This window comes from Amblyraja radiata, chromosome 4 (genome assembly GCF_010909765.2).
Source record: "Amblyraja radiata isolate CabotCenter1 chromosome 4, sAmbRad1.1.pri, whole genome shotgun sequence".
Lineage (NCBI taxonomy): Eukaryota > Metazoa > Chordata > Chondrichthyes > Rajiformes > Rajidae > Amblyraja > Amblyraja radiata.
The window spans coordinates 22,561,460-22,575,918 of record NC_045959.1 but is presented as its reverse complement, the minus strand read 5'-3'; the positions used below and the strand labels follow the sequence as shown (position 1 = coordinate 22,575,918).

The 14,459-nt window shown below is 42.8% G+C and overlaps 1 protein-coding gene across 4 annotated transcripts in view; it reads right to left on the bottom strand.

Annotated features, from left to right (window-relative positions):
- LOC116971883 (myelin basic protein) overlaps positions 1-14,459 on the bottom strand; it is a 118,484-nt gene that overhangs the window by 68,697 nt on the left and 35,328 nt on the right. For all 4 annotated transcript variants that reach the window (XM_033019062.1, XM_033019064.1, XM_033019065.1 and 1 more), the window contains one exon: positions 13,508-13,577. In XM_033019062.1, coding sequence (XP_032874953.1) covers positions 13,508-13,577 — 70 coding nt within the window. The remainder of the gene's footprint in view (positions 1-13,507; positions 13,578-14,459) is intronic.

The window sequence follows — 14,459 nt, the reverse complement described above, 5'->3', positions numbered from 1 at the left end:
TATCTTCAAGATGGAGCGTCTCAGACATGCTTGTGATCCACATTTTAAGAGTTGGGGTGGATGCCTTTTTCCAAAATGTAAGTATGTTTTTTTGCCATTATCAGGCCATAATTGAGGAAACGTCTTTGAAATATTGATAGCTCAGAACAACTAGATTCTAGTTCTGATGGTGTACAGCTCTGTCTGCAAAATGAAGACGGGCTCTACTCTCCCAGGATTGCACAGCCTCCCTCATTATTCAGACAATACTACATCGATTAGTGGCTTTCTGTGAAAAAAAAGGGTCGCTGTGCTTTCCATTTTACAGAGTATCTCATTGACTGCTGAGTGTTTTGGGAAGCATTGAAATCAACGAGGTACAGGGTTCGCCTTACTTTGATCAAGTTCTGATGAGGTCATTGACTCAAACAAATAACCATTTCTGTCTCCACAGATGCTGCCTGGCTTGCTGAGTGCTTCCAACATTTTCCAATTTAATTTCAGATGTCTGCTACTATTGCAAATACAGTCAGCAACCTGCTGGACCACAAAGCCCACAGCCAGATTCATGCAGATAATAATCAATCACAAGGCCACATTTTCTATCTCATTTCCACCACATGCACCCTTTGTTTTTGGTGAACAAATCACCCAGCGCAAGCTACAGTGATCGAAATAACCAGTCTGCTCGTGTACCCAACTCTATAATGCTTCAATGGTACTTTATTGTAACAAGGATAGTGAAACACTTTTTTGCATATAATTCTGTAAAAATATCGCCATACATAAGCACAATCAGTTTAGTACAAATGTATATGAATAGTGCACTGTGACAGTGTACAAGAGTCGCCAGGTTTCTGATGTCATTTTTCATGATTCAAGTCTAAAGTTGTAATAAATGTTGAGCTCTTAACTTGGTCACAAAGGCCCATTGTCCCGGCGATGTAGCAGATTGCATCACATGTATCTGTAAACTCCCCGCCAAGGTCTGAGACTGTTCTCAACCCCAATCTGCTGGATAGACATTCCCCAAACCACTGCCATGGAGATTCCCAACAAAGCCTTCCCCATCCTCACCTGCAATCAATCACAGTAGTCATCTCCATATTTGACCACTGACGACAATCTGAAACATTCCTTTAATACTCAGTTGCCACAGGATCACTCAAGACTCCAATAAGTGTGATAGTCTCTGCTAACTACTGTGCTCACTCATTCACCAGTCATTGAAAGTAGGCATGCAGGTGCAGCAGGCAGTGAAGAAAGCGAATGGTATGTTAGCTTTCATAGCAAAAGGATTTGAGTATAGGAGCAGAGAGGTTCTACTGCAGTTGTACAGGGTCTTGGTGAGACCACACCTGGAGTATTGCGTACAGTTTTGGTCTCCAAATCTGAGGAAGGACATTATTGCCATAGAGGGAGTGCAGAGAAGGTTCACCAGACTGATTCCTGGGATGTCAGGACTGTCTTATCAAGAAAGACTGGATAGACTTGGTTTATACTCTCTAGAATTTAGGAGATTGAGAGGGGATCTTATAGAAACTTATAACATTCTTAAGGGGTTGGACAGGCTAGATGCAGGAAGATTGCTCCCGATGTTGGGGAAGTCCAGGACAAGGGGTCACATCTTAAGGATAAGGGGGAAATCCTTTAAAACCGAGATGAGAAGAACTTTTTTTACACAGAGAGTGGTGAATCTCTGGAACTCTCTGCCACATGCCTCAATGGTTATTTCCTTCCATTGGAGAGTGTGGATGTGGTCAGTCCAGTGAGGTATGGTCAGGTACAAGCCAAGAATTATTTTCTTCAAATAGAATACAGAAACAAAACACAAAACCTAGTTTTAAAATTATTATTTCTCAGCGCTTTTCAGAGAGAAAAAACAATGATTGCTTTGTTGCCTTCAGGGAAGTTTGTGAAAACATTGATAAATCTTATTTGCATCCTCCCCAGTGTGCTGTCAAGGATGGAGAAGTTTTCTTGCAAAGGAAGACTTGTCAGGATTATTTTTTTAGAGCTGTGACAGGCAAGGGATGATTTAATCTGGTGCATAACATGGTGAAAGATCAAGATTAAGTGAATAAATCAAATCTATTTTCACACGACAGAGGGGGATAAGAGGATTGGCAGGGAGTTGGGGAGAAATTCATCCCTTATGGCATTCACTGCCAGAAAGGGTGGAAAAAGCAGATATCTCACCATATTCTGTTAGCACAGGATACAGTATAACCTGCAGGGATAGAGTTAGAAATAAAGAAATGCAGATGCTGATTTGTACACCAAGTGCTGGAGTAACTCAGTAGGTCAAGCAGCATCTCTAGAGAATATGGACAGGTGACGCTTCGGGTCGAGACCCTCTCGGCCCAAAATGTCACCTATCCATGGTACACAAAATGCTGGAGAAACTCAGCGGGTGCAGCAGCATCTATGGAGCGAAGGAAATAGGAGACGTTTCGGGCCGAAACCCTTCTTCAGACTGATAGGGGGTGGGGGGGAGAAGGAAGGAAAAAGGGAGGAGGAGGAGCCCGAGGGCGGGGGGATGGGAGGAGACAGCTCGAGGGTTAAGGAAGGGGAGGAGACAGCAAGCGCTAGCAAAACTGGGAGAATTCAACGTTCATGCCATCGGGACGCAAGGTCCCCAGGCGGAATATGAGGTGCTGTTCCTCCAATTTCCGGTGTTGCTCACTCTGGCAATGGAGACCCAGGACAGAGAGGTCGGATTGGGAATGGGAGGGGGAGTTGAAGTGCTGAGCCACCGGGAGTTCAGGTAGGTTATTCTGCAGTTCCTTCTTGAACACTTTGTCACCTATCCATGTTCTCCAGAGATGCTGCTCGATTGCTGTTTCACCTGCACCGTGTCCTTTTGTAGGATGGAGATAAAACCATGAAGATGAGTAATGCCCCTGTCCCACTTAGGAAACCTGCACGGAAGCCTCTGGAGACTTTGCGCCCCACCCAAGGTTTCCGTGCGGTTCCCGGAGGTTGCAGGTAGTGGAAGTTGGTAGGGAGACTGACAAAACCCTCTCACCTTCCAAATCAGTTCTGCTGAGGATCAATACAATGCTTGTTGCAGAGCCACAGCCAATGTGCCAAAAGTGAAGAAAACCTTCAGAGATATTCATGGTAATATGTGAATTCAGGGAAAAGATCATGAGCCAGAAAAATAAGAAGTTCAAAAAGAAGACGGACTTATTCAGAGAACTTGCTTTGAGGAGGTTGGTGGCAGGAAACAGAGGTCTCCAGGGAGAATCCCAAAGTGTGAAAATCAAAAAGAAAACTCCAGATGCTGGGAATCTGAAATAACAAAAGAAAATGGTGGAAATGCTCAGCAAGCCAGGCAGCATCTGTGGAGAGTGAAGCAGAGTTGAGCCTTTGTACTAGAACTGGGCCTGGGGGGTCTGGCCATCAATTGTGGCAAAGGGGTGGAGATGCACAGAAGGACAGAGTCAGGGGTCAGTGAGGTTGAGAGGATTACAAAGAAAGACTCAGAGGTTTTCGATTGTTAGCCACTGAAGAACATGGAACAGCTACATAACGAGGACAAGGGTGGTGGGTGGAGAGTCTGTGGCAGAGTTTTGAATAAGCTGGTGTTCTCCAAGAAATGGAAGCTGCACAATGGGACTCTGGAATTGAATGCAGAAGAGATAAAAATAAAATGTTGGAACAATAAACACATTATGTTGTAGATGGATGCAAGGCTACATAAAAACATTGAATAGAGCAGGATTAGGCTGTTGAATCTGCTTCCCATCCAATATCATCATCGCTGATCTTTCATCTCAACACTACATTCCTGTACTCTCCCCAAGGTCCTTTATGTCGTACCTAGAAACTTTTGTCTTTCTTAAACTATATATTGCAACCTGGCTTCCAGAGCCTTCAATGGGAGAGGTTCACCGATTCACCCCCCTCGTGAAGAGGCTCTTCTCATTTAATTCCTAAATGGATCCCGAGACCTCTGTTCGAAGCCCCCACAAGTCAGTACCCCCGGACTGGGGAGGCCTCCTCTCTACTTACACACTGTCAAACGCCTGCAGAACGTTACATTTTAATGATAGTCTCTGTCCCAATCCTAAACTTGAGTTGGAACCTACTCTAACTACTAGCCTCGTCATTCCAACCTTCAGTTCATTCAATAAGCATAACATCCTCTATTCCTAGAGCCACTTCAAATTTCAATAATGTCTTATGACTGTAAATAATTGAATTTAGCCACGAGGCAGGAAGAGTTGATATGAATTGAGAAGCACAGGGCAGGAGATGGCAAAGATAACTGATCTTCTAAGAAGATTATGCACACATAAAAGAGCTGTGATTCCCCTCCCCTCCAAGTTAATCATTCCCTCTGAACTATTAACTTGGAGGCTTGGGGGGAGTGGGGAAATCACAGCTCTTCTATGCCTGAATACCAAACCAGCAGCCCTGCAACCTTAAAGCACTGCATAGTTTCACCAGCCAGCTGATTGATGTGGAATCCATGCTCAAGACCAACAAAAGCAATAGTTGCAAAACATGGGGCTTTTTCTGTTTTGCATCAACTGTCTTGGAAATGAGAGACGGGAAGGATGGATTAATTCCACATGATCTCCTAAAATGATCGTGCAGGGATGCCAGGAGAAGCAGGGAGATTTGGACTTCAATTGGACTGGGAGGTCACCCTGACTTGCTTCAACAATTGTTGAGATCACAACTCAACATCAACTCATCTTATCCATTGTCGCCCCATATCTTTCAGTGCTTTGATGCAGTCTATGCGTGGTTTCTCCGACGTAGTAAGTGATATTTCAGTTGTCCAGACGCCATCTATTTTTGCAGCATGTTTTGATTATGTTGACCTCCAAGTGTGTGCAAACAGATTGATAATTATTCCAGAATCTCGAAGGATAACTTGAGTTTGCATGCTTGGCTCCCACACCCTCAAGCATAAATAATCTGACTGAAATGTTGAAAATGCAAGAAGGCCTCCATGGGAACAGTACAGACATTTGGGGGAATCAAGAATGATGGGGCAGACTAGAGAAAATTAAGTCAGGTTGTACATTAAACGCAGAGCTGAGGAGTGTTGAGGTTTGAAGATCTCTCTAACAGAAGACAGTGGAAGTTGAGTAAAGGCTACAAGTTGCATGCTCACATTTACTCAACTTCCACCTTAGAACACAAGAAAATATGAGCAGGAGCAGGCCATCTGGCCCCTCGAGCCTGTCCCACCATTCATTATGTTTATTCCAGATCCATTTCCTCCCTTAATTCTTCTTCAGTGCCACATTTCCAAAACCCTCCGCTCCACAGATATTTTCCCAATTCCATTTTAAGAATGTCTAATGATCTGTCCTCCACCAAACTCAGCAATACGTAATCCAGAGTTTCAACACCCTCGGAAAGAAGGACAATAGCAGTTCAAAAGAGAATCTTTAGCACCTGCCCGAGGGGGATGGTGGGGGCAGATACTGAAGGAGGAGCACTGGAATTTTGTCAAGGCATAAAAGGATATGGACAAATTTCCAGTAAAATCTGGAGGTGGCGATCAGCCATGATTGAATGGCGGAGTGGACGCAATGGGCCTAATGGCCTACAGTAATTCTACTATAACTTGTGAACTTGTGATTAGAATAAAAAAGTAATTGATGTGAAAAATCAAATTTGATGATAAAGATCGAGCTTTATTCGACTACCTGAATCCTAACCTGCACTGCCTAATAGCCTCTGTCCAGGCTTGTTCATTGGATCGCAGTTAAGCCTCATCCACCATTTCAAACTCTTCATTCTTGTTTTCAAATCCCTCAGTGGCCTCAGCCACCCACTGAACTCTTGCCCTAAAAGCCACACACGATCCTGTTTTCCTCAAATTCCAGCCTCCTGATCATCCGCAAATTTAAAATCACTCCACCACTTGGAGCCACAACGTTTGCTGTCAAGATCCTAAACCGAGGAATACTCTTGAACCTCTCTTTTTTCCTTCAAGACACTCCTTTAAATATAAATACTTGATCTTTTTTTTTGTCACCTACTTCCAGCATCGCCATATTGGTGCCATATTTTCCCGATCAACATTTAAGTGAAACCTTGAGCTGATTTGACCAGTAAAGGAGATAAATAAAAGTTAGCTCCTTCTCTAATAACATTAAGGGTTAAAATAACTTTTAATTTCCCTTCGGTGCACTTATTGCTTCTCCCTTTAACTATACAAAACAAAAAATTGGTGACAACATCACACAAGATTAACCTGCAAACTAGTGACTGCTAACTCACAGGCCACACATTTGGTGCAAAGAATGTGAGAACAGGATCACACCTCCGCATTCCTGGCTAAGAACATCGAGAAGTCTAATTACAAATTGATGCAACTTCTCTCTCCCACAAGTGTAGCAAGGCCTAACTGTACCTAAAGTAATGGGGGCTGGGTGTCTATACAGGATAGGATGTGTGGTCCACGAGTCCAGCTGGTTGAGCCACTGCCTCACAGCACCAGAGACCTGGGTCCAATCCTGACCCTGGGTGCTGTCTTTGTGGTGTTTCTCCTCATAATGCCCCTGTCCCGCTTAGGAAACCTGAACGGAAACCTCTGGAGACTTTGCGACCCACCCAAGGTTTCCGTGCGGTTCCTGGAGGTTGCAGGTGGTTGCCAGAGGTTGCAGGTAATGGAAGCAGGTAGGGAGACTGACAAAAACCTCCGGGAACCGCATGGAAACCTTGGGTGGGGCGCAAAGTCTCCAGAGGTTTCCGTTCAGGTTTCCTAAGAGGGACAGGGGCTTAACAGTGCAAATTCCCTCTAGAATGGGGTTTTCTCTGTGACTCATAGACTCAATGTAGAGAATGGCTTCCTATGTTGAAAAGAAATAGGAAATAAGGAGGCTGTAGGTACAAGCGACTCGAGCTCAAAGATCTAAGCAGACACGCCAATGCAGTACTGAAAGAGTGACACATTGCGGGTGGTATTATTTCCTTGCAAAGACATTAAACTAAGTTAATAACATTTTCCAGGGTGGTACTCTGAAGATAAGATGAGGTATCTTATTCTACATTTACCCCTCAATCAACATTATTAAAACAGGCCAATCAACCAATATTGTATTGGAGCTAGAAGATAGACAATCTGAAGAAGGGTCTCAACCCGAAACGCCACCCATTCCTTCTCTCCAAAGATGCTGCCTGTCCCGCTGAGTGACTCCAGCATTTTGTGTCTATCTTCTGTGTAAACCAGCATAGTTCCTTCCCTCACATTCGTATTGGAGCTAAGTGTGTATATGTTGGCTGTGTTGGTTCCAATGTCATTACACCAAGTGCATGTTTAAGTGCTTTAACAGATGTTCTCAGTCTGTAAAGGGCATTATTAAAATGCAAGTCTGTCCACTAACAGGTAGAAAGAACATCCTTGGTTATGAGCTCAATACAACAAACAGCTTAAAGTATTTTTAGTTAACACAAGTTGGCAGAAAAGAGGAACGTTTAAGATCCAACTTTCCAGCTATAGTAGAAACAGAAATCACCAAGGAGAACGTGGGTGTGAATGAAGTCCAGAAAGTAAAGATTTTTTATTGATATTGAGCTAATTTATCATTGTCATGTGTACTCTGATGTACTGAGAAGGTTTGTTTTGCATGTTATCCAGGCAAGTCATCCCACACTTAGTACATCATGTAGTGCGAAAGAGAAAATAAACAAAATATAATTTTACAGCTACAGAGATAGTGCAGGCTAAAAAAGTGCAACAGTTGTAATAAAGTAGATTGGAAAATCAGGAATAGATCCTAGGCGTTTGTGAGGTCTGTTCAAGAGTCTAATAACAGCAGGGAAGAAGCTGTTCGAAAATTCAAAATTCCCAATACCAACGTCTCTTTGCTTTTTGCAGTGTAATAGTATGGAACAGGCCCTTCGGCCCATAGATGAAAGGATTAAAAGTAACATTAGCAAATTTGCATATGACACAAAGCTGGGTGGCACGGTGAACTGCGAGGAGGATGCTATGAGGATGCAGGGTGACCTGGACAGGTTGGGTGAGTGGGCAGATGCAGTTCAATGTGGATAAATGTGAGGTTATCCAATTTCGTGGCAAAAACAGGAAGGCAGATTATTATCTAAATGGTGTCAAGTTGGAAAAAGGGGAAGTACAAGAGATCTGGGGATCCTTGTTCATCAGTCACTGAAAGTAGGCATGCAGGTACAGCAGGCAGTGAAGAAAGCGAATGGCATGTTGGCCTTCATAACAAGAGGAGTTGAGTATAGGAGCAAAGAGTCCTTCTGCAGTCGTACAGGGCCTTAGTGAGACCACACCTGGAGTATTGTGTGCAGTTTTGGTCTCCAAATTTGAGAAAGGACATTCTTGCTATTGAGGGAGTGCAGCTTAGGTTCACAAAGTTAATTCCCGGGATGGCGGGACTATCATATGTTGATAGAATGGAGCAGTTGCGCTTGTATACTCTGGAATTTAGAAAGATGAGAGCGCATCTTATTGAAACATCAGGGCTCTCGCTTAACTTTTTTTCCTTGTTGCCAGCTGGGCAACCTTGACAGCTTTTTAGGTTGCCAAATGACAGTTTAGGAGGTTCCTTCCGCCGGGCGGGGTGCGGGAGGAGGAGGTGATGGAGCCGCTATCGCGGCTGCTGTTGCCGCTGTTCGGGGCCCATCATTCGCTTCGACCCTTCGTCAGCACGCACCTAGTATCTTTGCCCCACAATCAAAGATACTAGACGAATACAGCCGCCGCCGCAGACACGAAACGTCACGTTCCTATTCTCCAGAGATGCTGCCTGACCCGTGGAGTTACTCCAGTTTTTTTGTATCTATCGGTATAAACCAGTATTTGATTGCCAAGCCGGGCAAAATGTGTCGGCATTTAGGTTGCCCGGCTGCACTTTGAGTGGTCAATGGCACCCGGGCAACCTCTAATTTCGAGCCCTGAACATAAGATTATTAAGTTTTGGACTCGTTAGAGGCGGGAAACATGTTCCCGATGTTGGGAGAGTCCAGAACCATGGGCCACCTTGTTAAGAATAAGGAGTAAGCCATTTAGAACGGAGATGAGGAAAACCTTTTTCACACAGAGTTGTGAATCTGTGGAATTCAATGCCTCAGAAGGCAGTGAAGGTCAATTCTCTGAAGGCTTTCAAGAGAGAGTTAGATCTCTTAAAGATAGAGGGATATGGGGAGCAGGCAGGAACGGGGTACTGATTGTGGACGATCAGCCATCATCACAATGAATGGCTCGGAGGGCCGAATGGCCTACTCCTGCACCTATTGTCTATATAGCATTGTTACAAAATCTACCATCAGCGGCGCGTGTGATTCCGGAGGCTTTTGGGGGGGATTAAAATGCAGGCGTTTTGTCGAAGAGGGATTTGCAGACTGGTTGTCGGAGAGGGATTTCCTCAGGCTGCTAGCTGATGAAGAAAAATCATTCGCGCTTCCGTTTGCGGGTTTTTAAAAATATTGCTGTACCATTTCATCGCTGTATTAAACTTAAACGCGACTAAAAAAGCCTTAAACTTCACGGATCGCAATAGCAAGACAAAACAAAAGGTGTGTTGTTTATTTAACATATTGTTTTGCTTTGTGGTGTGATCTTATGATGCTAAAATGTTATTTAGGCCCCATACAAATCGGCAGTGTCTTGCCTGCTGATATGGGCTTACAATTTACGGCAACGGCAACATTCCAATCGATCACATTCCAGAAACATCCACTCGTAAGATAATCAAATTCATTATTTTTTTTTGAACAATCATGTCATAAGAGCATCTAAATCATCTGTATTTTGTGTTATTGTCTATCCATGATCAATATTTTCACACTAAATATCCACATTACAGTTTTAGTCAGATGTATTGTGCAAATTTATGGGAATTAAACATTAAATTCCTTCCATTTGTCATATAAGTTCATGACAAAGTGAGATTTAAAAATCATGTTATATTGTGAACGTGTGTGAATGGGATCAGTTTGTTATTTGTTATTTGGATACTTAGGTTATTTATTTTTTTTAAAGCCTTTTCTTAAGAAATGGATAGATGTTTAGATCTAGTAATTGAATTTAGATGAATTTAATTGATTAGATGAATTTAATTGATTTGATGAAACTGATGAATATGGATTTTTTGTTGGGTATTTACTATTTGTTTTAGCGTTTAATGTTATAATTTCTACCTTTTTTTTCTAAAACTGCAAATAATGACTTGTTTCTGTTAATGCTGTTCAGTGTTTTTTTTCTTCTTAACATTTTAAACAGATGTCTCCAAAGAAAAAATGCAAAATTGTCAATCCAAATGCCCAGCAAAAGAGACTGATTTAGACAGCATTCGCAGAGATTATCCGAATTAGGACTACTTCAAATGTGATAATATACAGAACATTCCTAGTGGGAAAGTAGTGGGCAGAAAGGCATGTCAAGCGTGGTTTGAAGAGCAAAAACCTGTAGTTTACAATGCCAAAATTGAAAAGTTGAGGTAAAACAAGGTGTACAGAGTTGCTTATTGGTTACAATCTGAGGAGTATGATGATGCTACTGATTATGATATGCCAATGTACCAGCTAGCAACTGATCTTCTCCATAAAGACTTGGTCTATTGCTAGAAATTGTAATTTATTTACCTATAACTTACAGCATATAATACAATAATATTAAAGTTCTGATCTTGAGAATATCACATTTTTTAATTTTCAAGGCAGTCTATTTCCGTCAGATCGACAATTAGGTAACTAACTAATTATATGCTTTAATTTCAGGTCATCCAAGTAAGATTGTTTCATATTTGTTTCAGAATGCTTCAATCTATAATAACTGAAATTTTCATTCAGTTCTCTTAATTTTTAAGAAAGTTACGGGCTTTTGACTGTCTTCGATCACGGCTTTTGTGTTAAGGCAATGGAAAAGCAATAGGGAACAAGATGCTAATTTCCGAATATGAAAATGGCCATAACTTTAATACTGAAGATATGAAAGTGAATTAGGTATCAAATTAAAGTTATTTTTATCCTTTATCTGATGGGATAAATTCCAGGCTTGATTTTTTTAAAATATCTAAATATTGTAACATTCCTAGTCTATAGTCTGGCCATCAAGCACTCATTTACATTCATTCAATTTCATTCCCCACACAATGAAAATGCAACAATCTAGAGCAAAATTCTGAATATAGTGAAAATAAGCATGGCACAGCTGTGCACGGTATCCTCCTGAAATACAGAACCGAAAGGTAAACAGGCAAGTTAGGCAGCTTCCTTACTGAAAGAGGAACTGTAAGTGCATGATCTCAGCAGCCTGAATGGCCTGTTAGGGGAATTAGATTATTGGCCGATTAAAAAAAGACTGCGTGAGGAGGAGGAGAGTGGAAGTAGGGAAGTATTATTGAAATTGGAAAGTTCAAGCACCTTAAGCCAAATATGTGGTGCTGTTTAATTTTGTGGCTGGCCTCTGGCAATGGATTGGCAAATACATTGGTATTGGCATGTTCTCACCTCACAGTGGAGAACCACTGAGCCTTTCCTTCAGCCCAGCGAATGCATAAAGTCATGCAGCACAGAGGTAGGCCCTTCGGCCCAAGATGCCACATCTAAGCTCGTCCCATTTGTCCATCTTTGACCCATATCCTGCAAGTGCTGCTTATTATGTATTCCTGATCTTCCAATCTACCCCATTGCAACTTTTTTTCACCTGCACTTTCTCTGCAACACTATATTCTGCACTGTTTATTATCTCTTTTGCACTACCTGATTGTACTCATGCATGGTACAATTTGCCTGGATACCACGCGAAAAAAACCCAAGGCTTTCACTGTACCTCAGACACGGAACAATGATAAGCCAAAACTACTACATAATCAGTGCTGTCTACGGCTGTTTGGTCTTCCCATTTCGGCTACAGCATTTCCTATTTTACTGGAGTAAGTAGTGAGTACTTTGTTGGCTGAAAAGTGGACTGCAATCTTTCCTGCGTGAGAGATATTTCACTTTCACAATAGAGTAGCTCCAAAATGGGCAGTGTGGCAGTCTCAATGTTGGCAGTACCCTCTGTGCAATAGTGAGATTGAAAGTTATCGAAGCAGAGACTTCTGTATATACTCAGTGGATCAGGTAGCATTGTAGAGAGACGGAGTAGGTCGCCCTGGGCACAACATAATTGAAGCCCTGAAAAGAGAGCCATTCGTCTTCCAATCCCTGCACTGTTTTGATTTGTAGCACAGCAGAAATTTCATTCAGAAGGAAAAGTACCTTGCTGAAAGTACAGGTGTTTTCAAGCTGTGAGCTGGTGCAGGAGGTGAGACAGGATGGCAAACACCACAGCTTGGCAACACCCACGCTGCTGTGACCACCCATACGCCCAACAGCCTTCACAGAGCAGCCACTTAATCCCTGGATACGTGCTGGGGTTGCATATTCCTGATACCTGGGTAGCTTCAGTCTGATCAGTAACATCTTGGGATGACAGATGGCACAATGGGCTAAGTGTTCGGCTGGCGACCGGAAGGTGGCCGGTTCGAATCCCGCTTGGAGTGCATACTGTCGTTGTGTCCTTGGGCAAGACACTTCACCCACCTTTGCCTGTGTGTGAATGTGTGTGAATGTGTGTGAGTGATTGGTGGTGGTCGGAGGGGCCGTAGGCGCAGAATGGCAGCCACGCTTCCGTCAGTCTGCCCCAGGGCAGCTGTGGCTACAGAAGTAGCTTACCACCACCGAGTGTGACTGAGGAGTGAATGAATAATGCGATGTAAAGCGCCTTGAGTATTAGAAAGGCGCTATATAAATCCCATCCATTATTATTATTATTATCTTCCCACAACATTAAATGACAAATAACAAAACAGCACGAGAATGATCTTTGCGCTCTTCATTCTCACACTGCTCTGCATGTCCAAGGACCACACTGTGGCTCCGAGCTTCACATTCTCACCATTACTGCCCTTGGCAGTCAGCTCCACTCTCACTATTACTCCTTCTGACATTCAACTCCACGATCTCACTGTTACTCCCTGTGATAGTTAACTCTACTCTCACTATTACTCCTGACAGTAAGCTCCACTCTCACCGTTGACAGTCAGTTGCACATTCTTTACGCTTCGTGACTGAATTTAGGAGATGTTAAAATGGACTAGTTCCTGATGAAAAGCTACCATGGTGGAGCAGGTTGCCACCTCTTTAGGATTGCCCTCCTGGACCATGAACGACATAACCACCATCAGCTCTGCCCAATTAAATACTTTCTCCAAGGTACCAATATTTGTACATGGGAAAAGTCACCATTTTGCAATGGAAATCCCTCTGCAGTTCCCTTGGTTCCATGTCCTAGTGATTTATGCCCAACCTCTGGTGAACCCCAGACTATCCTGGAGCCTTGTCAACACTGGCTGTGGGTGGAGCCCAGCAGGTTACCAATGACTTGGTAGTCAATGTAACAAAGAACATTGATCCCAAATTCATCCTCACCAACGATTGAGCAGCAAGATAGGCAAGCTCCATTGATTCTTCATTATAGCTTATATGTGGACTGATGATTCGATTTGCGGAAGTGTTTTAACCAATCTAATTGTGAACATACCAAACACCTCGTTGTCTTCTGGATGGTCCGTCTTCATGGCTTGATCTTTATTCTTCGAGGATGTACAAGACTGAAAAATAGAAGAAACATTTTAAGAAGCAAAGTCATTGGTTGAGAATCCTCCCGGAAAATATGACGGGTTCTCAAACTGTGAAGAGAAGGGCACCCCAATGCACCATAAAACATCAGATAAAAGATAAAGGGTTACTTATAATGATGAAACAAGGAACTGCAGATGCTGGTTAACAAAAGAAAACGCAAAGTGCTGGAGTGTACCACTTTACTATTACCACTCTATTGCTTTTTTTTTTAAATTGCTGTTTTTTTCCCTTTTTCCTTCCGCCCACAATATGTAAAAGAATATGTGATTCTGTTCCATTCTGTTTGTAGTTTGTTTGGTTGTTTGTTTGTTTGTCTTTTTGCACAAAGTCCGCGAGCATTGTCACTTTTCATTTCACTGCACATCTCGTATGTGTATGTGACGAATAAACTTGACTTGACTTGACTCAATGGTCAGGTTGCATCTCTAGAACATATGGATAGGTGCTGTTTCAGATTGGAACCCTTCATCAGACTGATTGTAGAGTGGGGAGTGTAGAGTATTGTTCACCAGTACCAACCTATCACTTACCAGGCTTTGTCCCGCCCCCAAAACACAAACTATTTTAGAGTAACTCAGCAGGTCAGGCAGCATCTCTGGAGAACATGGACAGGTGACATTTCAGATAAGACCCTTCTTCAGATCTGCCCCACTTCTTGTCCAACTTTTTCCCCGCTATAACAATCAGTTTGAAGAAGGGTCCCGACCAAATACATCACCTACCCATGTCTCTCCAGAGATGCTGCCTGACCTGCTGAGTTACTCCAGCACTTTCTCACTCTCACAGCCAAATCATATTCAGGCTGATTTGTTTTCCCCCCCATCACATCTGGGATAAAAGACTGGGATGGA